The sequence below is a fragment of the Macaca mulatta genome, chromosome 6, assembly GCF_049350105.2.
Source record: "Macaca mulatta isolate MMU2019108-1 chromosome 6, T2T-MMU8v2.0, whole genome shotgun sequence".
Lineage (NCBI taxonomy): Eukaryota > Metazoa > Chordata > Mammalia > Primates > Cercopithecidae > Macaca > Macaca mulatta.
This window is the reverse complement of record NC_133411.1, coordinates 93743413-93764621: the sequence shown is the minus strand read 5'-3', so window position 1 is coordinate 93764621 and position 21209 is coordinate 93743413. Positions and strand designations below refer to the sequence as shown.

General features: G+C 33.5%; 2 protein-coding genes across 6 annotated transcripts in view; one reads left to right on the top strand and one right to left on the bottom strand.

Moving 5' to 3' along the window:
• Window positions 1-11427, top strand: part of CCNH (cyclin H) — a 36317-nt gene extending 24890 nt beyond the window's left edge. For both annotated transcript variants that reach the window (XM_078003714.1, XM_078003713.1), the window contains one exon: window positions 11169-11427. The gene's annotated coding sequence lies outside the window, so the exon portion shown is untranslated. The remainder of the gene's footprint in view (window positions 1-11168) is intronic.
• Window positions 1-21209, bottom strand: part of RASA1 (RAS p21 protein activator 1) — a 121281-nt gene that overhangs the window by 3999 nt on the left and 96073 nt on the right. For all 4 annotated transcript variants that reach the window (XM_078004444.1, XM_078004442.1, XM_078004443.1 and 1 more), the window contains exons 12-23: window positions 17744-17831; window positions 15441-15518; window positions 13320-13477; window positions 12751-12827; window positions 11122-11294; window positions 10646-10805; window positions 9142-9284; window positions 7865-7980; window positions 7121-7207; window positions 3972-4039; window positions 2382-2470; window positions 884-961 (exon numbers count right to left, since the gene is read on the bottom strand). In XM_078004444.1, coding sequence (XP_077860570.1) covers window positions 884-961; window positions 2382-2470; window positions 3972-4039; window positions 7121-7207; window positions 7865-7980; window positions 9142-9284; window positions 10646-10805; window positions 11122-11294; window positions 12751-12827; window positions 13320-13477; window positions 15441-15518; window positions 17744-17831 — 1315 coding nt within the window. The remainder of the gene's footprint in view (window positions 1-883; window positions 962-2381; window positions 2471-3971; window positions 4040-7120; window positions 7208-7864; window positions 7981-9141; window positions 9285-10645; window positions 10806-11121; window positions 11295-12750; window positions 12828-13319; window positions 13478-15440; window positions 15519-17743; window positions 17832-21209) is intronic.

The following is a 21209-nucleotide window of genomic DNA, read 5'->3' as shown; positions in this document are numbered from 1 at the left end:
TCACATACAGAAGCATGATGGACTTTTAGCTTATCAATTTCACTATGTAGAACTATGCCATAATTTTTCATACACTAAACTAGTGATTCATAGGCATTCCTGATTTGTTTGCCACAAATTGTGGTGTTCTTTTTAACTGAATCTGAATATATTAAGACAGAACATGGACACCTCAATCTCCAATCCTAGCACTCCCTAATGCCATGCCTTATACCTGGCTCTATTCACACGTACATGTACCTTGCTAGTTTCCCTATATATGAACTGAATTATTAATAAGTTTAGTTTAAAACTGACTCAGTACCTGAAAATCTGTACAATCATGAAAATTTAACTCTTAAAGGCAGGGTCCTAGAAATTATAAAATACCCTCATTCATAATTTTGTAATCACATTTTATTAACAACGCCCAAATGAGGCATAGATATTCACACTGAATGAAGTGTAACACCAAATCCATGTCTTTTATTCCTAGAAAAGAAGACTTTTCAGTCTATTTACTTATTTAACCTGGTCAGAACTGTGTCATCGTCTTGCTTCAAGCCCCACATAGTAGCAGCAAAGTAAAAAAGCTAAGGAGGCAACAAAATGTCATGGCAGTCAGATGTGATAGCTTTAAAAGGATATGAAAAACAAGACGGACCCTAAAAAATGATAGTAGTAGTCTAAAAGCCACAATAATGTATGCTTTGGTTTAAGAATAAATAGTTTTAATTACAAACAAAAATGCTGTTTTTTGTTTAGGAAGGCAGACAAAAAATTGCAGGCTTTTGTCTTTTTAGTTTTGGATAGAAAAATCTTTCTAAAGATTGCTGCTTAAATGGGTTAACTCAGCTATGCCAACTCTAAGTCTTTAAAAAGTACCTAAAAACTATATACATACCCCAAGTTCATCTAAAAACATGATCATACGATGTTTGTTGCTTTTGATGAATGGATTGACACCTTCCATGTAGGGCTCCTGAAAAATAGAATGCTTCTATTATATGCAGCGGAAACAAACCACTGTTTGACCTATTAGGTTGGTGCAAAAGTAATTACAGTTAACAGCAAAAACTGCAGTTACTTTCGCACCAAATTAATATAGCAAAACCCATACATGTAGCAATACTTCTTATAAATCAGTTGTAGCAGCAGCAACACATTCACAAGAATTAATTAAATCATATAATGACAGTATTTTCCTTCTAGTATATAAGCAAATGGCTATACTGAGGAGTATGGGCATTTTTAATGAAAGAAAATCCTGAACCCAAGCACAAATCATAACACGCAGACTGGCAGACACAAATTGCTTATATATAAAATCACTCAAACATGGCCCCAAATCATAGGTTCGAATCCAGCAGAGATTACAGGGAATTAAAATACAATATAATGAAGACTGCAATAGGAAAATATCTTATTTGTAACCTGCTTCAAGATTCAGATGAATTCAAAACCTAGGCCATACATGTTTACTGCTCATCATACTAAAATCCTGACTACTTAAAACTATGCTATAAATAGGGAAAAGGTTAAGATTAACACACTCGTAAAAATCAATAAGAAATGAGACAAGGACCTCAACAGGCAATTCCAAAGATAGAGACAATGAAAGTCTCTCTAACAGTAATAAAACAATGAAATACAAAATATTCTGCCTATCAAATTGGCAGAAAAGAAAAAAGTATAGTACCCACTGAGTTTTGGCAAGGCTGTGAGGAGCAACAAAAGAATTTTAAGTTGCCGACAGGAAATCTTGTAATACATAGCAAAGCCTAAAACATGTATTAGTAATTTTACTCCTAAGTTCAGCTAATAATTGAACAAGTATGAAAGGAAATGTATGTAAGGATATATGTTACAACAATAACAGGGACAAATTGGAAGGCATCTAAATATCCATTATTAAGAATAACGAAAGAGTTATCTATTTCCACATATGGCAGGAAGTCTGTCACGTATTAGGTGACAAAAGCAGGAGGCATGATATGATCCCAACTTAATATTAGTCATTATCCTTAGATAGTACAGTTACATGTAGGTGTCAAAAAAAAAAAAAAAACAAACGAGTTAGTATTTACAGTGAAGGTTTACTGTGAAATAAAATTTTTAATGAATTTTTGTATTAAAATGTACTCATTTATTATTTTTATGTTAAAAGTGGGAGAATTTGAGTACACTGGACCTTGAAAAATTTGTTTTCTATAATGGCTAAAGTGGTGTTTTTTAAAATTCCACTATTAAAATGTAAAATTTAAACAAGATGCTTTAAACACAAACATACCAACAAAAATAATCTTTCATTGCTAAAAACTTCACTTAAGCCAAATTTTATCGTTTTATCATGTCAAACTTGCAGTCATAAATTACATTTTAAAGTATCAAAATGTTTTTACCTTAGCTCCAAATTCCACAAGATTTGCTAAGTTCTGCACAGATTTAGCCACTAATATTAGTGTTCTTGCAGCAATAGGAGATGGGGAATCTGGAAGAGAATTGGGCACAGCTAATGACACCAACTCCAACAGCACTTTCAGCTAAACCATTATAAATTTAGTACTTTAACATTTCTTTACTGTTACACTACTACCCATTCTTCCATTCAGAACTCAGAATGTTTTTTGAAAAATGTTTTTTGAAAAATTTGTGATCTGTATAATTCAAAAGAACTTGAGTTAAAAGAGGAAAACTGAATATGCTTATCAGTGCTTCTAGGCTTGTGAAAAGGGTACTACAAAACGCAGCAATTTCCAATGGTTGATACTATTTCAGAGGACCTCAAAGCTTTACCTTTACCACTAAAAAAGACTGTCACTCTTACATGTTTTGTGACAGTTCACAAAGCTAGTTTCAGCCTACTCAGGTTAGCAATCTGAGCAATTCCCTGCTCCCAACATGATTTGCAATCCAAATAATTCACTTAAAGCGCAAGAAGCAAGATAAAATTTAGGACCTCTGCTTTATTTTGAGGAGAAAAACATGAAATTTAATAAACTTTTAAAATATTTTAAAGGTAAATCAGGAGGCATTTCCCTGTAGAACACAGATAAGTAGGATGTAAATGACAAGTATTGGTGTCTATTAAATATAAGCTCTGGAACTTAATTATTTAACAGTAAAATCCCATAGATAATCTACCTGACTGCCTAGTAATCTACCTGACTGCCTAGTTTTAGATAGTGGTGTCTGAGGCAAACATTCAGATAAATTTCTCCAAAAGAATTTCAAACCCTTAATCTTAATGGATTTGTAGATTTAACCACTTTAGTAGCAATAAAAGATAATTACAGAGACGCAAAACATTTTTAATACAATTTTGAGCTTCAGATTATTAAGGTAAAAATTCTGGTTCCTACTGTTTATAATGGTTCATTATTACATTCAAAGTCACAAATATCCCTGTTATGCTTTCTTTGAAAGAAGTGTGTAACACCTGAAAGTCATCTCAAAATGGGTATATGGGTAATAAAACTGGATCAGGTTTACTGAAGTTTAAAATGGCCAGTTTACACTATATAACTGGTGACTTAAAAAATCTCTAATGGGAGGAACCAGGACTGCGTTCTTCATGCGTACGCACAGAATACTATTCTAACTGTAGATACCATTTAATTTGATCTTGAAGATCCAGCTGGCAGCAGTCTAGCAATGGGCTAAGCAAAGCTCTTCCCAACTTGAAAAAGCCAAGACGTTATTTATTATAAAGGTTTTAGACACAATAGGGTCAGAAAAAAAGGTGCAATGTGTGTAATCATGCCATCTCAGATTAGATATGAGATGGAAGAAAAGAAACAAAAAGAAAAAAGCCGAAAAAGCACAAGGAAGGAAGGGTGCTTTGGAATACTTTATATATGCCAAGACTAGAATTGGATAATCAAAAAAAAAAAAAAACTAGATTTAATTTATTTTAAGAGTATTCTTACCTAACAGTGTGAAACTGTTAATTGTAATTTTTTGAAGTTTGAAATTTATCAAAAGCTGATTACCTGAGATGATATTGAACATCCGTGGATTCAGGATGGCAGGACAGATGAGTCGAAGAAAAACAAAACCACTGAATGGGAGGGAAATTTTTTTTTTTGTTTTTAGAAAACACATACATAATGTGTTACATTAAAACAATACATATAAAACAGAATTTTTAGTACTCATAGAACCATAAACTTCACTCTAAACCAATAAAAGGAAGCCCAGACACAGAAAGCTTTAAGAAAACAGTAAGCCAAAGCATCATATTTTAAGAATATATATATATATCTGCTTCCTGAATGTATTACTCACTTTTCCCAATTTAGAATTTGGATTAACTTTGGGAAAATTACTGTCTTGCTTACTATTTATTATTCCAGGCCTAGTGGTCATGTGATACTTAAAGTAGTATCCTCAGGAACCCTAAGAATTTCTGAAATACCACAGGAGTATAAATAAACTTTTTATATTATATAAGCATAATTCTGTACAATTTCATAATTTCACACATCCTCATTTCTTAATTTATTTAAACAAAACAGCCTTAAGTTGGCTGCATTGATTTTGTTGATGATTCATATAAAAATAATAATCCATTGCACTAGAGAAAAGGTGACTTATTGATAAATGAAAATGTCTATAATAGAACGCTGGAAAGGTTTTTTTTTTTTTCTTTCTTTTTCTTTGAGATAGGGTTTTGTTCTGTCACCGAGGCTTGAGTACAGTGGCCTGCAATCACAGCTCACTGCAACCTTGAACTGCCGGGATCAAATAATTCTCTTGCCTCAGGCTCAGAGTAGTTAAGACTACAGGTGCACATCACCATACCTGGCTAATTTTTTTTTTTTTAATTATTTTTGTAGAGAACAGAGTCTCAACACGGTGCCCAGGACAATTTCAAATTCCTGGTCTCAAGCAATCCTCCTGTCTTGGTCTAAACGTGTTGAGATTACAGGCTTGAGCCACCATGCCCAGCCTGGAAAACTTTTAAGGCAAGACATCAGGAATTCTAAAGTTTTAAAAAGTTGTCAAATTACAAAACAATAGCAAAAGCAAAAATTACACTAACAGCTGTCATACATGATTTTATCTGCTAATTTTATTTTGGGACAATGTCAGTGTGAAAATGAAGCTTGCATAGATACTCCTATTATGCCTCCTTTAGTCACTGGTAGGGAGGATATGTTGTCATGTAGATAATTTCTCTCTAATTTCCTTTTAAGAAGAATCCACACTAATAACCTCTTACTTGTCCCATGTAAAGACAAGCATTATTCCTAAAATAATGAATTATGCAATTCCTTCTACAGATTGATAGACATAATCTATGTAAAGACAAGCATTATTCCCAAAATAATGAGTTACGCAATTCCTTCTAGACATTAATAGGCACAATCTCTGTTCTCTATTAGAGTGGGTTACCCAATTTCTCAGCATTTACCTTTGAACATGTACCTGTTTGCTAATTTTTGGACTCTTAGAAAGTAGTTACTTCTCAAACAGCATTTATAGGAATTGTAATATATTGGCTGGGCATGGTGGCTCATGCCTGTAATCCAACACTTTGGGAGGCCAAGGTGAGTATATTACCTGAGGCCAGGAGTTCAAGACCAGCCTGGCCAACATGGTCTGACCCCATCTCTACTACAAATACAAAAATAGCCAGGTGTGGTGCTGCATGCCTGTAATCCTAGCTACTTGGGTGGGTGAAGCATGAAAATCACTTGAACCTGGGAGGCGGGGGTCGCAGTAAGCTGAAATCACACCACTGCACTCCAGCCTGGGCAACAGAGCGATACCCTGTCTCAAAAAAATAACAATTAAGTCTTTAATTTTGGACTTCTCAAATTTAAAGAATATTGTGTAAACTTTACTTGAAAATATTGTCATAATTATACACAGTAGGTCTATGAGCCTGAAACATAACCTTGGCAAAAATGCCCTAAAACACCCTCTTGCATCAGTTTACAATTTCCTGCTGTGTTTGCTTAACAATTATACTTGTTTGAATTTATAGAACAGTTTTAATTTACATCTCACACATAACTGTGCTAGCATATAATTCTTTTCTATTCCTCCCAATCACCATTAATGCCAACAAAAACTGAATCTGTAGTTCTTAAATATTATGTCATATCATAACCAAGAGAAATTTTATCTGCCCCCCAAAAAAAGAAATAGAAGACCCTTGACAAAATTTAGGTTGGAGGCAGGATTAACACACATTTTCAAAACAAACTGTAATAATGGTGTTAATGGTTGTCTGATTATTTTAAATATAGCATGACATGACTATGTATATTCTAAATAACAAATTATATTATTAGAAAACTGCTGTATTCCATGATGCTTTTGCATTAAATTTCCATTTGCCTGGAATTAGTTGGGGTATTGGTTGGAGTATGCTTAACAAAAGCAAAAGCCTACAAATAAGACTTAAGGATATCAGATTGGGTCTTAGAAAGTTACCTTTAGTTGTGCCTTAGCCACCAGCTTTCTATATAACCTTAGTTCAACAACTTAACCTCTCCAGACAGATCTGCTTCTTCATTGGAAAGTAAGTTAGAATAATGATAATTAAGTAACCTTATATAAGCTCCCAAATTCCATGATTTGCCAAAGCAGTTCTTCCTATAGAATAATGATAATGAAGTCCCTTTATATAAGCTCCCAAATTCCATGGTTTGCCAAAACAGTTCTTCCTAATTATGGTACAATGAGCAGACTGAAACACAGCTTCAGCACCACATGTTCTGGTTCCAGATTAGCTCAGAGTCACAGATTGTAATAAACCAATTAATATCTAAATCAGTCAATTACTGCTCTTCTCTTTTAGTGCCAATCAATGTGTGTGTGTATGTATGAAGAATATTATATGAAGTTAGCTACAGATTTTGTTTGTATAACTTTTAACCTCATCCTGTAAGGGTTTAAAAATCCCCAATACTTGACTATAAATGAATGTTCATGTTTTTAGAAAATGCAAACGGTAGCTAAATCTCATAGTAACTTTAAGTTTAGGAGCCATTTGGACTTAGAAAATATGCAATAGGGCTTTGACATAAAAGTCAAAGAAAAACGTTGAATTGTATATTGTTATTCTTCAATCTTTCACAATTATCCATCTATCAGTTTGTGATTTAACAAATGAATTGATGAGCCTTACCTAACAACTCTTGTTCTCATGGTGGTATTTGTAGGCCACTTATGCTGAACAGATTTCTGTAAACACCCATAAATATATCTCAGTGTCCTGCCAAAATAACACAATCATCTCAACACAGAAAGCAAGTGAAACTACTGATCTCCTAGCAGCCGAAAGCTTAATTTACCCAAATATACCACAGTTTAATAAAACTGGCCTTTTCCCCAAAAAAAGTATTTTGCCACAGGTAATGAGACATTTAGAAGGGGTAAGGAAAATTTTATCGACTAAGTTTATCATCATCAATTTATTCAGTCAACTTCCTGACATTTACTTTCAGATACAGAGAACTAACCAGCTGCAAACTCTGGGGAGAAAGATTTAGACTTAGGTTAACTTCTACCTAAACAAGTGAGTTCACTAATACTGGAGGCCTAAAAGCATATTAACAGAGTGATTAATCTATCAAGTATAGACTAAATGGATAGACAAGATATCTTTTACAATCTCAAATCTGAAACTATAAACCTCTATTCACTCCCCAAGCTATACAAACCAGACATATTGGCTTGTACAAAAACAATGGGTGGTTTTATTAAGACAGTTATTTTCTTTAAATATAATTCATCTTATAAAGATTAACCATGACTTTTTCAGAGTATAATAATATTAGGACAACAGAAAAGCTTTCACATGTTTTAGAAATAGAAACTTCTCAAGACATAGATACACAATTTCTTGTCAAATGAAAATTTCACCACTTACGGTGGAAGTATTTCTGAAGCCATGAATATTTTCTCCACAAGCTCTGAAAGTATGTTCAATAGGTGTGCTAAATTAGTGTTCACATCTTCATTTTTTTCTAACTTTGATGGACTTAACTAAAAGAAGGAATAAATCAATAGAAATGCATTGTTGGCAATGACAAATGCAAATGAATTGAGGAAAACAAGTAGTTGTAGTTTTCAAGGTTCTCTATCTTTCAGTATCGCTGTGTGTACTGATCTTTTTTCTTTGTATAAATGGGAGTTTTTAAGTAGTTTGCTCTATGGAACTCCTGGTAGGTTTGTTACCATTTATTCCCAATTACCCAACTGAAAAGCAAACAGTGGTTAGTCAATTCTATTTGAGGGTAAAAAAAGCTGATTAAAAGCCCTTTCTGAATGAGGCTTATTTAATGGCTAATAAAAATATCAAATGTCTTAGGCAGAATCACAAACCTTTCTCAGAACTTCTCCTGTAACCCTTCTGATCTAGTGTCAGCAGAGTACATTTATCTATGGAAGTCCGAATTCCACAGCCTATATCTAAAGTCCAGAGACTCCCTACCTACCTGCTGCACTTCTGTGTCATCCTTATGCTGGGCCAACTATGGCATTACTCCAGATTTCCAAAATTAAATCACTAATTTCTTCCCTTCAGGTTATTAGTACGAATTGACACCTTCGTGCAGGATTAACATTTGCTAGGTCCCAGTGTCCACTGTCGAAAACAATTCCTTAAACTGATTTTTGTATCAGATCTAAAATATGTATTTCTTTGTAGCTGCTTTACCATTAAAATGAGAGAATATATGTGTGAGATTCCACTTACTGTCTTAATAGTTTATTATGAATTTATACTGAAGGTTCAATAATCCTAAAAAGATGTTTTTGTTTTAGTCAAGGTTATCTCATAATTCTCCTCTTGCAAAAAAACCTTCAAGGACAAACCTAGATGTAATGAAGTGCTACACAGGTCATATGATAAGTCACTAACAAAACCTTCAATGTATGTTATGCATGCTTTCTATAAGTAGTATATAGATTACTAGTGCAGTAGAGGAAATGATAAAAGTATTTTCATGAATTTCTGGTGCAACTTGATGGTTTTTAATCCCAAAATAAAGTACATCTTTTTAAAAAAGTCCATTTTGCAGAACATTTTTATAAATGTATTAGAGACAGGTATAACTGCTATGAGGAATAATTTTAGAAATTTAATATTTTCCTTAAAATGTAATTGGCTACAAATTATTACCTACTAAAACATTAAATTCTTACCTCACAAGACTGCTTGCTTTCCATTATCTTTAAAATAGAGTCTTTCAAAGCATGATGAACAAACTGTGTAGCAGTGGCTTTCATATACTGCTCCATCAAGGTGCTTGCAAGTGTTGTGGCTCGAAATAGGGTAGTGGCTTCATCTACACAAATATTTACATTAGAAGATTATTTGTAAAGGACTGACCTAATGTGACCAAATTGGAAGTTAAGTGAATTCATTTTACCTCAAAAGGAATAACCACTTAAACGTACTTTTTGCATGCAGCATTGAAGTACTAATTACAGTGACATCCTATACTTCTACAGACTTAACTCTGTAAGACTTTCATATGTATTACCTCATTAGATCATAAACAGGAGAAGGGATTAACACTGCCATGTTCATATGGAAAAATGAAGTCTCAGAATTGTTATATGTAAGATCAGTTAGACAGCTAGTGACAAAATTAGGACCACAAATCAGCTTTCCTGCCCATTGACCCCATGCTTTGAAGCTTTGGGGTTTATTTACAATTAAGGATATAACACTAAATCCCAGTTTAGATTAATTTATTAGCTTAAAACGTGTCTACTGAGTTTCAGTAAAATTTTAATGAAATACAAATGCTACAGAAAAGATAAACTCAGTGTAAAATAAGGACCACCATTTTATCTATTCCTTGACAAATCTGTATTTTGTGATGACAAGGAAATAGTTCTAAACTTTACTATTTATTTGGGGAACCTAGAAGCAAGAACTATTACTGAATCAAAGTGCTGGGTGGGGGGGGGGGGCGTTGGGGGGGCCGGTGGATTATTTTGTAAGCCATAAAAGCACTGTGAGTCCAGCAGCTTGGGAACTCTACCTATCTATAAAAGTTAGAAATAAAATGCAACTGACACCCAGCTTCTGTGAAATGAATAAATAAACAAGACCTGTAATCCTGGCACTTTGGGAGGCCGAGGCAGGCGGATCACCTGAGGTCAGGATTTCAAGACCAGCCTGGCCAACATGGTGAAACCCCGTCTCTACTAAAAAATAAAATAAAAATTAGCCGGGTATGGTGGCATGTGCCCGTAGTCCCAGCTACTCGGGAGGCTGAGGCAGGAGAATTGCTTGAACCCGAGAGGTGGAGGTTACAGTGAGCTGAGATTGCACCACTGCACTACAGCCTGGGCGACTGAGACTCCATCTCAAAATAAATAAATAAACAAGAGAATACAATTAAATATGCCAGACAATCAAGCACTATGAGCCATTGATGTAGACACAGATACCACTTTCTTGTGGCTTCTAGTACTTATCTGCCAAACTCTGCATTAGAAATATCAGCTCCCCATAGTAACCAACATAATCAGAACTGATATCCAACTGCAATTTTTAATGAGGGAAAAACAGAATAACTTACCTTGCAATATAATTTAACAATTTAGTATATTCAGAGATAGAGTCCATATATCCTTGATATAAAATCTAAACCCAGTTTTCTTAAAGTATCACACTAATATAGCCATACTATACCTTCCATGCTTATTTCTCTGTCATTTAGTGTGCATAACAACAACGATTCAAGCTTTTCGTGAAGAAAAATCCTCAGTAGGATGCTGGCCAATAGTGTTCGGTCTTGTCCACATACATGTGATAAAGCGTAGACTACATGAAGTTCCTTTTGCAGTATAAGCTAAAATGACATTTTAAAAGACTGTTTAAAGTACATAGCATTAAGCATGCTTCATGAGACTAACAAGAAATATGTTCTTTCACAAGTTCTTATATTTAAAATGATGTCCCACTGAATAAATTTATTTAAAATAGAATGAATTCGTAATCTACCTATTTCCACCAAAATCACACTATAAAACAAGGTTTTAAATCTTCTCTGGCGTCAGTGTGCTACTAAGCTATGAATTACTATGTGTAGCTTAATAGATTTTTTATTAAATGTTAAATGTTTCTGTTAATTCCAACAAAAACAAGATTGATAAATAACTTAATACCTCTTTAAATTCACTGTACTCTTCTTCTGGCATGATTTTTTCCATAGAGTATCGTGCTCGAACACGCAGGGACCCTGGTTCAATACCTTTTAATGGTATATGGGAGCTGAGCAGAAACCATTCATCTGTGGCATGCCCTTTCTGTAATCGGCTCAACTGGCAGCGCATAAATACTTGGGAAGAAAAACAAGCAATTATTGTCTAAAAAGATAACATGATAGTCATGCAAGTAAATTTTTCTGGTGTTCAGTCTTCTCTATGGTGTTAAATGCTTTTCATTAAAGGAGTTTTCAATAACATCACAAATTCAATATTTAATTGCTTCATTCATTTACTGAATGTCTACTGTGCACTAAACTCTGATAGGTAGGGAGTATAGAGATGATTGAGATGTGGTCTTTGAGTTGCATAGAGGTCAGTTTAGTCAGTAAGGCAAGAAATCAATTATGTTTCAGCATTAAGTGCTGTTAACAGTGGTGAATGCTATTCGAGTACAGATAAATAATACCTAATTCAGCCTGTGGAGGTGAAAACTCCACTTTAAACAGGTAACCCTTGAGCTGACAAGATCTGGAAGTGTAGCTAAGAAGAAAAGTAGTGAAAAAAGAAAAGAGAGCACTTAAAATATAAGGTATGGCCTTCCTTCTGTGTCATTACTGTGGGGTTTGGATTTTATCGTAAAAGTAATGGAAAACTAAAATTACTACAAAAAATTACAGAATAAACATTTTATAGAGGAATATTCAGGCTTTAATCTGTCTGTTAATACATATCACTTCCTTCCCTAAGCCTGAGTGTTAAGAAGGTATTAACCTAATTCACCCTGATGTGAACTGGTAAATCCCACTGTCAACTGCTTTAGAGCAGTATGGAAGGAGTTGTGCTGCTGAGGACAGGAACTGGAAGCCTTTGACTACCAGAAGTGAATAAATGATATATTCAAGTTTAAGGGAAATTTTTAAATAGAATACTTTTTTACTAATATGCTAATGTAATCCCAGCACTTTGGGAGGCTGAGGCAGGCAGATCACCTGAGGTCAGGAGTTCGAGACCAGCCTGGCCAAAATGGTGAAACCCCCGTCTCTACTTAAAAAAAGTACAAAACTTAGCCAGGCATGGTGGTGGGCGCCTGTAGTCCCAGATACTCAGGAGGCTGAGGCAGGAGAATCGCTTGAACCTGCGAGGTGGAGGTTGCAGTGAGCCAAGATCACACCACTGCACTCCAGCCTGAGCAACAAGAGCAAGACTCCATCTCAAAAGAAAAAAACGGAAAAACCTAAAAAGTAGAAAGAAGGGATGAGGGCAAGCCCTACAAAAAGACCACTGTAATCATTTTCTTATTCTTCCTATTCATTGGAGAAAGGAGGGTGGCTAGATACTTTAATCTTAATTGCCTAACAGTATGTACGGTTGAACCGTGTTGGTCTTTTTTTTCTTAGGTATACTCTTTCTTGATAATCAATACTTTAAAATAATCAATACAATAATGCAGAAAGAAACTATCTCAAGTTATACTACGTGCATTTCTGATTTTTTTAAAAATTTCTATTTCAAGACTATTTCATTGTGAATTTTAAAAGTATAGAAAACATGCTTTTTCTATTTTAGAAAGTTTCTGTATCAACTTACAGATATCAGGATCTTTGCTTTTCTTTGTTTTATTACTGAGAGTTATTTCAAATCTATTGATGTCAGGAGGAAGATCACTAAAGGAGCAAGGAGAAAAAGAATTAACAAAATGATTTGGCATCAAACTACCTTATTTCTTTAGTTCTAGTATCAAATAAACCCCCATTTCTGCCAAAAAAAAAAAAAAGAGTGTGCTAGACCTAAAACCAGATTGACAACGTATTTTATTATTTGGTATACAGAAGACATGCAAATTACACACTTTTCCTACCATCTTTAACCTCCTAAACTAATAATTCATTCAAATAAGTACTGGAAACCCTAGTAAACATTTTGTATGTGTGGATTAGTAAAGTTTTTTGACTTGCTAATAATTCATGTTAATAACTAAGTGGAAAAACCAAGGGCATAGCACTTCACAAATAAAGGTAAACAAATACAACAGAAAAAAAAAAATATATACACCTGAATATGGTACCTTGTTCTGATGGTTTAGAGACCAAAAAAAATAGAAAGAAATGCAATATGGTAAAAGAAAATGATTAATGTAATGATAAAATAAGACTTACTCAAAGACAAACTCTTCTGACCACACTGGGTTTTGCCCTTCCCTTGCATGAGTTTTTGCTACTTGGACACTATTCAAGTAGATGTTACAATATGGATTAGTAAAATGTTTTACTGGGAGTTTATGGGCTTCTTCAATATGTAAAACAAGGCTGCTGACCTAAAAAAAAAAAAAAAAAATTACCCCAGATTTCTATAATTGCACATTTCAAAAGCAATTACTCTAAGATACAAAGCCAAAAATAATGATTTATTTTCCCCTTTTTTCAGAAAATATGAGCTTTGGTTATATTTTTCCTTTATATATGACATACTTAAAATATTCAAACATTTAAAATAATTCTTCCCACCTAAAAAGATAAAACAATGCAATTTTATTTTACAAGTTATTTCTCCCACTATATACTTGGAGAAATAATGAAATACATCTTTTCTACCATAAAACAATGATAAAGAGAAAATGAAGTTAAGAAAATTCTTTACTAATGTAAGTAAACAACTGTCACTACTCATCGAAATCCCGTATGTTATATAATATTTATCTGGAAGATTCTATTTCTATAGAAGAATTCCACAGCTAAACACTTTTAAAACACTGACCTTACCTTCTTATTTTACAGGAAAGGATACAAACCTAAAGAAACTAAGCTATCTGTCAGTTTGGATGCCAAAACTTAGATCATCTACCTTCTAGTATCAGGTCCTCTTTCTCTCTTGCCATATACTACTTGTGTGGCCTTGGACAAATCTGTCCCTCTAAGCCTCATCTTTCTAATATGTAAGTATAAAGTCTACACTACAGGTTGTAATAAGGATTACAAACTAGTTATCCCTCAGTTATCTGTGGGGGACTGATTTCAAGACCCTCCACCTCTCTCTCCTGGCAGATAACTAAGCCCAAGATGCTCAAGTTCCATATAGAAAATGACGTAGTATCTGCATAAAATCTATGCATGCCCTCCTGTATGCTGTAAATCATCTCTAGATTACTTGTAATACCTAATACAATGTGAATGCTATGTACATAGTTGTTATACTGTATCTTTTTATTGTATTTTTTTCTGAATAGTTTTGACCCATGGTTGGTAGATTACAGTGATGCAGAACCCATGAATAGAAAGGGCCAACTGTATATGTAAGTCACTAAATCTCACTGCCCACTGATACATAAAAAGTGTTTGAGATGTTAGCTATGATTATGTTAAACCTGCAAATGTCAGTTTAATGGCTCAAGTTTCATACAAAATACAACTTGCTCTTATTTGCAAAAATCCAATCTGATTTTTGATAGCTTACAAAATGTTACAATGTTATGAAGACATGGCGATTGTGTGTCTACTTAAATGTCCCTGGCGAAGAGCCTGACTTTGGGTTACAGGGACTATTTAGTCACCTAAATGTCAACCATTATCCACTCCCAGTAGAACAGTATGTTAATCACTCAGCTTATCAGATATTCACATGAAGAGAACAGGAGACACTTTGGTCAGTAAATATTGTACTCAACTTTCTTTAAAACCTCGAGAATGTCAAAATTTGCCTAACTTCTTCCAATTATATAGGGATTACTATAAAGAAAAAAAGCCAAGAAATGGAGGTTATAAAGTTACCCTTGTAAAGGCAAAAAAGAGAAAGCCTAGCTTAACTCTCCACAACTCGAAGTATAGGGCATGTTACAGTTTCAAATAAGATTAAATATTTCCTAAGAGTTAAGCAGTAGGTTTTAAAAGCTGTTCTTCAAAATGAAAATCCCAAAAAAGTTTATTGAGATTTGTGCTATAAATCTGATGATCTTTTCAATGTTCTACTTTTTTGAAAAAGGCCAAAATAATTTTTTAAAGGAAAATTAAGTGCCCAACAGAACAGTTTCTGCTGTGTTGGTTTAGTATTGTTATTTAAAGTGGAAGAATAATCTTTCTTATGTTTTTAACAGTTGGCATTTTGGACTAAGAAAGAACATTCTCTTTCATAAAGAAGTAACATTTTCCTGCTACTAAAGCAAGTGGCAGCATGGCTTAACCCCTCCTAAGATATGATGTCCAAAACAGTTCAGATAAAAATAAAAAGAGCGAAGCGTTAGAGCAAAATGTGACAATTAAAAATCAAAGAAAATTAAGCTTCACCTGACGAAGGCGTTTATTGGATGTCCCTGGACTACTTTTCCGTAAATTGCAAAATGCCTGCAGACCTTTCATCCAATCCTACAAAGAAAAAAAGCATTTCAAAGAAATATACACTAGTTTATTTGGTTTCCAAATCATCAGTTAGGTTTTTTTTTTTTTTTTTCCAAATTCAACAATTCCTTCCTTCTTTAGACTGCCCTTTCGTTTCTCGGACTATATTGCACTTTATAACAATAACCAATAATAAAATAATAAAGTAATAACAATAAAACAACCAAAACAGTTGTAATTCTGTATAAATCTTTGTTTGAATTTATGTATTAAACACATCGAGTGGCCATTAATTAGCCAAAAAATCAAATTTACATGAAACTGTTTCTCCCAAACATACTACCTTGGGGAAGTTAACTGTCAAGTATAATTAAGCTGTTACATTTGAGGCAAGCTTAGGTGGAATTTAACTTGATACATTTTTTGAAAAGGGGAGAGGGCTGATTCTAAAACCAACTGATTAACATTATGACTGATCCCATGACAAGCATGCTAATCTATACTTTAGGCCATGATACAGGCAGAAATGTATAAGGGGATTTGGGTTATTTTTAAGCTTTTAAATATAACATTAGATTTTAAAAATCATTTTAGCCTAATATTCAAATCAAATTGCAGCCATATTTTTTAAATGTTTAGTGCTTTGGGGGAAAGAAGAGAACTAAGGTTTATTAAAAATAAATCTAAATATTCACTTTGGTTTTTACATGTTTCTGGAAAGCTGTGTTCTATTGCTTTATTCAATTATGTCTTTAGTTTGTTGGCTATTTCAGTGAAGCTGAACTTTATCAATATTTAGAGACAGTCTTTATATTACAGCAAATTAAAACCAAATCAGTTACCACAGCTTTTTGAAATAGAAGAGAATAACCAGAGACCCCCACAGCCCAACAAATCGACAAAAACTGGAAATACCATTTATGGAAATATATAAATATTATGTATAAATACATTTAAAACATATTCTAAGGCTGCAAAACATGCTGAAATGTCACTATGGTATGTGACACATTTTTATTCAGAAAGACGGACGATGGTAAAATGATTAGAAAATAGGATACTGAAGTTTAAATTTCTAACTCAATTTCTAACATTTAAAAAAATCATGTAAGTTACCAAAATGTTTTGAGCCCTACCTTTCTCGTCTAAAAATTAGGAATACATAGCCATAAAATTTTATGTGCATTACATGTGAAATGAGCATTTAAATGAGATATTTTATAAAGATGTGAAATACGACATTCAGTTACGAGCTACAAAACACAGTGGCTCATTCAAGTTTATTCTATGAGTCTCATGCTAGGATCCAGTTTTAAGGGCATCTTCCTCATATCTAGGGTTGGCAAATTATATTTCCAACAAAGCCACTTTCACTTCTTAACCACGTTTAAGTTCCTTCATTACAGTATAAGCCGAAATTTAGCCACATTTGTGTAAAATACGACCATATACCCCAGAAGTATTAGGGTTCAAAGAAAGCAAAAAAAAATTTTAAGAGACAGTATCTCAGTCTGTTGCCTAGGCTGGGGTACAGTGTCTCAATCTTACTCACGGTAACTCAAACTCCTGTGCTAATGCAATCTTCCTGCCTCATTCTATCCAGTGGCTGGGACTACAGGCATAAGCCAGAACACCCAGCTAATTTTTTACTTTTGTTATAGAGGTGGCGTCTCCGTTTGCTGCAAAATATTTTTTAAAGAGTTTTTTTCTTTAATATTATTTCTTCACAAAATTACTTAATAGAAGCTATAAGAAGGACACTGCACGTGGATCAATAGCTAATCTAAAGTAGACATTATATGTAGACTTGGCTTGGAGAATAGATTCCTAAAATCTCTTTCCTTGTGTTGACTGACTTTTATTTTCAGACATGGAGTTCAACCATTGAAGAAGAATAATTAATGCCTGTTAGCAAAACTAACTGGCTTACCTTTGGATTGTACTGAGATTATCTACAGCCTTTATGCAGAGAGGATTTTAAACGAGCATTCTCAGTTGGACTCAACATCATAGAGTATTTAAAGGTCAATTTAAAATGGAGTTTTCATTCCTAATAACCCTTCACTGTGTTTGTTTCTGCATTTCTTTCAGAAAACTTTTTGCATATGAAATCTCTTTCCTTAAAATAAGAGATGATTAGATTTCAGGGCTTCTATCACTTTATCTTGAATGCAATCGTTTTCTATTTCAGTTAATAAGAAAACATGGGCTAACATAAAAGTTTACAGTGGTTGAAGAAACAGTACTCTTACCTCTGCTTGTTCTGGAGTTTCTCCCGCAAAGTAAAAGATGTAATGTTCTTCGCTAAAGTGCTGAACTACTATCTGAAAACAGTTTGGCCTTTAAATTAAAAACAAAAATTATTAGGAAGCTTAACAAAAAGCAGCAAAATATTTATACCAGCTTCCAAAACACAATAAATAACATAACATTATAATTCTTAAGAGAAATAATACTGCACTGTACTAGATTATTAAAAAGAAGTCAGCTGTATATATTTTAGAAAACTTTATGTCAGCACTATTAAAATTTTATCAGTGTTTCAAAGTGTAAACTAAAGCAATTTCAATTAATTGTAAAAGACATTAGAAATAAAGTTACAAACAAATTGAAGCTGAATTGCTACAACTACACACAGCTAATCTGAAAAACTTTATATGCACTGGAAAAAGACTAGAAATGTTCTTAGACCAAAAATGTTCTAAGTAATTATCTCTAAGGAGATTGCAGGTGATTCTATATTTTCAAATTTTTCTAAACTGATCATTTTTCTTCACCTGTTGAAATGGAAACATCATCTCCTTATACATATGCTGTTCTAGAGTTTAAGTGAACAGCTGTGTACAACAAATGTTCTTGTCTTCCTTTAGTATTATTATAAATCATTTGATACCACTTTTGAAAATGTGCTATCTTTCCAACTAGACTTGAAAATATTGATAAAATCTTTACAAAGGGCCTGCATGTTTTTGGAACTCAATAAATGTTACTTCTATTTCCTGCTTTAAACAAAGATTTTGTATCATGCTAATGTTAGGAGGCCATAGCAAAAATACACAGAGGACAGGCTTAACACTTATTAAAGATAAAGACTATCTTTTCATGCTTTGAGAATGTCCTAAAAATAATCATGGAAAATAGGAATTGGAAACTCCCAATTCTAAATATTGCCTATATCAGACTAACCATCCTAGTTGGATAAAATTTAAAATATTAATACAAAACAAAAAAAACAACTGTTTGAAAGCAGTGGAGAACAACCAAAGCAGCTAAGATTTGAGGAGCCAAGATCATACTATAATGAACCCGACATTCTTCACAGCTTTTCCATTCAAGGCAGTTGCCAATTCCTAAGCTGTGTAGCTGAGACGCTAAGCAGAAAATAGTAGATAAAAGGCTAAAAAACTAACTACAAATCCAGTAGTTTGACAGTGCTGGGAGGGGGAAAAAAATGAATTTCAGGCTTTCCACTGAGACCCCTGAAGGGCTATGCCTTCATGATAAGGGCAAATCAGAAATGGAACAGCCTTTACAAGATGTACTATCCCTACACTATCCGTAAGAACAATTCTTTCTGGACATAGTAACATTATTATCCATAGTTTCCATAGTTTTTCATGTACAATGTTTACCATTCAATCAAAGTAAGTAGACACTACAGGCATCAGGATTAAATGGCTAAAAGTTGCTGGGATTACAGGCGTGAGCCACTGTGCCCAACCTTAAAAGAAAAATCTGTTTTCTAAATGAGACACTTGAGTTTAGTTCTCATTAACATAACTTTTTCATACTAGGTTTCAGACTTGGTATCATTAAATATAATTCATGACAAAGACTTTTTTTAATGTCTTCATATTCTTTTAAGTCACCTTCAACAAGAAACTGCACAAGAAACAAGTTACAACTTCATAGCAAGTGATAAAAGTATATTTATTGCTTTTCCCCATACCAGACAAACTCCTTTCTTGTTACTAACCAGAATAGGAATCATTCAGAATCTTCAACTTGTACTTCAAGGATCTGATCCTTCTTTTTACTCTAGCAGTTCTTTCTCTTTTACTGTCAAGTGTAATGTGGACCTTTCTTTTGATTGTGCCAACAGATTTCCAATCTAACTGCATCTGTTCATATAAACTAATGCTAAAGCTTTTCTTCAGTCTTACAGATATTGCTATATTCCTCTTAATACTTCCTTAAGATTCATATAATTCCAGTTTTAAGTATCACTAGTGAATCATTTTTAACTTCATTTTTCCCAGGTTGAATTTCTGCCTTAAATCCATAAACTGTCAAAACACGTATCTTTTTGTATTGTACATATAATTTGACGAAGTTTACTCATTCTTCAGTAAACCTGCAAAATGAGAATCATTCCCCAAAAGTTTTTCTCCTGTAATCATAAACTTTTATCAAAACTTTTCTTTTGGACAGCTAACATACTTCAGCATCCAACAGTAGGTATTTTGATTCCACTTCTCACATAAAACTGAAAACGCATGCAACTGAAGCAGCTTAGATTTTATTACAGCCTCCATTTCATTCTATTATTTAATATGGAATTCAGGTCTACAGACAAACATATATATAATCTTGACATAAAATCTTTAAATGTTCCTATCATGAAGGCTCATCATCAGTCATTAACTAGCATTTCCATAGGACCTTCGTTGTTTCAAAGTATTAAAGAAATACATTTAATAAATGTATTTTTTTCGGGGCCTAGTAAGTGAGTTACATTTTTTTTAAATTATTTTTCATCTTACGAGTCTAATGACTTGCCAGTGTTAGTCACTAAATTGCCCTTATTGGGGGAAAATTAATATCAGTACATTAAGGCTAATTATAAAGTAGTAAAAATGAAAAATATATCAAATTTATTATGTTCTTTTCAAGAACCTCCTACTTTACAATGATAATTACAACAATTTTAACTTCCCTGTTAATTGAAAGAAATGTAAGAAACAAAATGAGACATTTCTGCTTGAACATAAAAAGTAGCTTCATGATGATTAACAAGCTGTGAATAAAGTAATATTCAGAGTACCTGGATGATTGAACAAGAAAGTAGGAAGTACTGAAGTATAGCCACTATAAAAAGCTCTCTGTCTCCAAGTGTTATGTACCAATTCTTTTGCCCCAATAAAATGATGAATTGGAACAGTTTATACAGGGATCATATGATTTCAAGTGTTATAATTTTTGAAATGTAAAACATCTGTTAAATACTTGTACTACAATAGGATTTTACAACCACTAGTATCTCAAGGGACACCTACACTGATTAATGGAACACTGGTTAGGAAGCTGTGCTTAACCAAATAAATTCATACCCATCCTCCAAGAATCAAGAACCACCTATTTCATATTACTGATCTCAATGAAGTTGTTCCCAAAATATCATCCGACTTTTACTGTCTTAATTGTTTTCACGATAATAAACTACATTTAGTAGTGAATAGTGTCGTCTCTCCAATATCCATTTCACTCATACATATGGTAAGCAGAGCAGCTTCACTATTTGGGTGAGATCACTTCTAGCAACAGATCTGGGCACAAAAGGGCCTCCTCATTCTATCGGGATAATCCCATTTCTTTTGCTACCTCAGGTAACCTAGAACTAAAAATTGGTTGAGAGGTGGCTCAACAGAATATTTTCAAGATTTTTAATAATTATGGGAGTGAATGCTTACGGCCCTTTCTCTGGTGCTGTTTGCCACC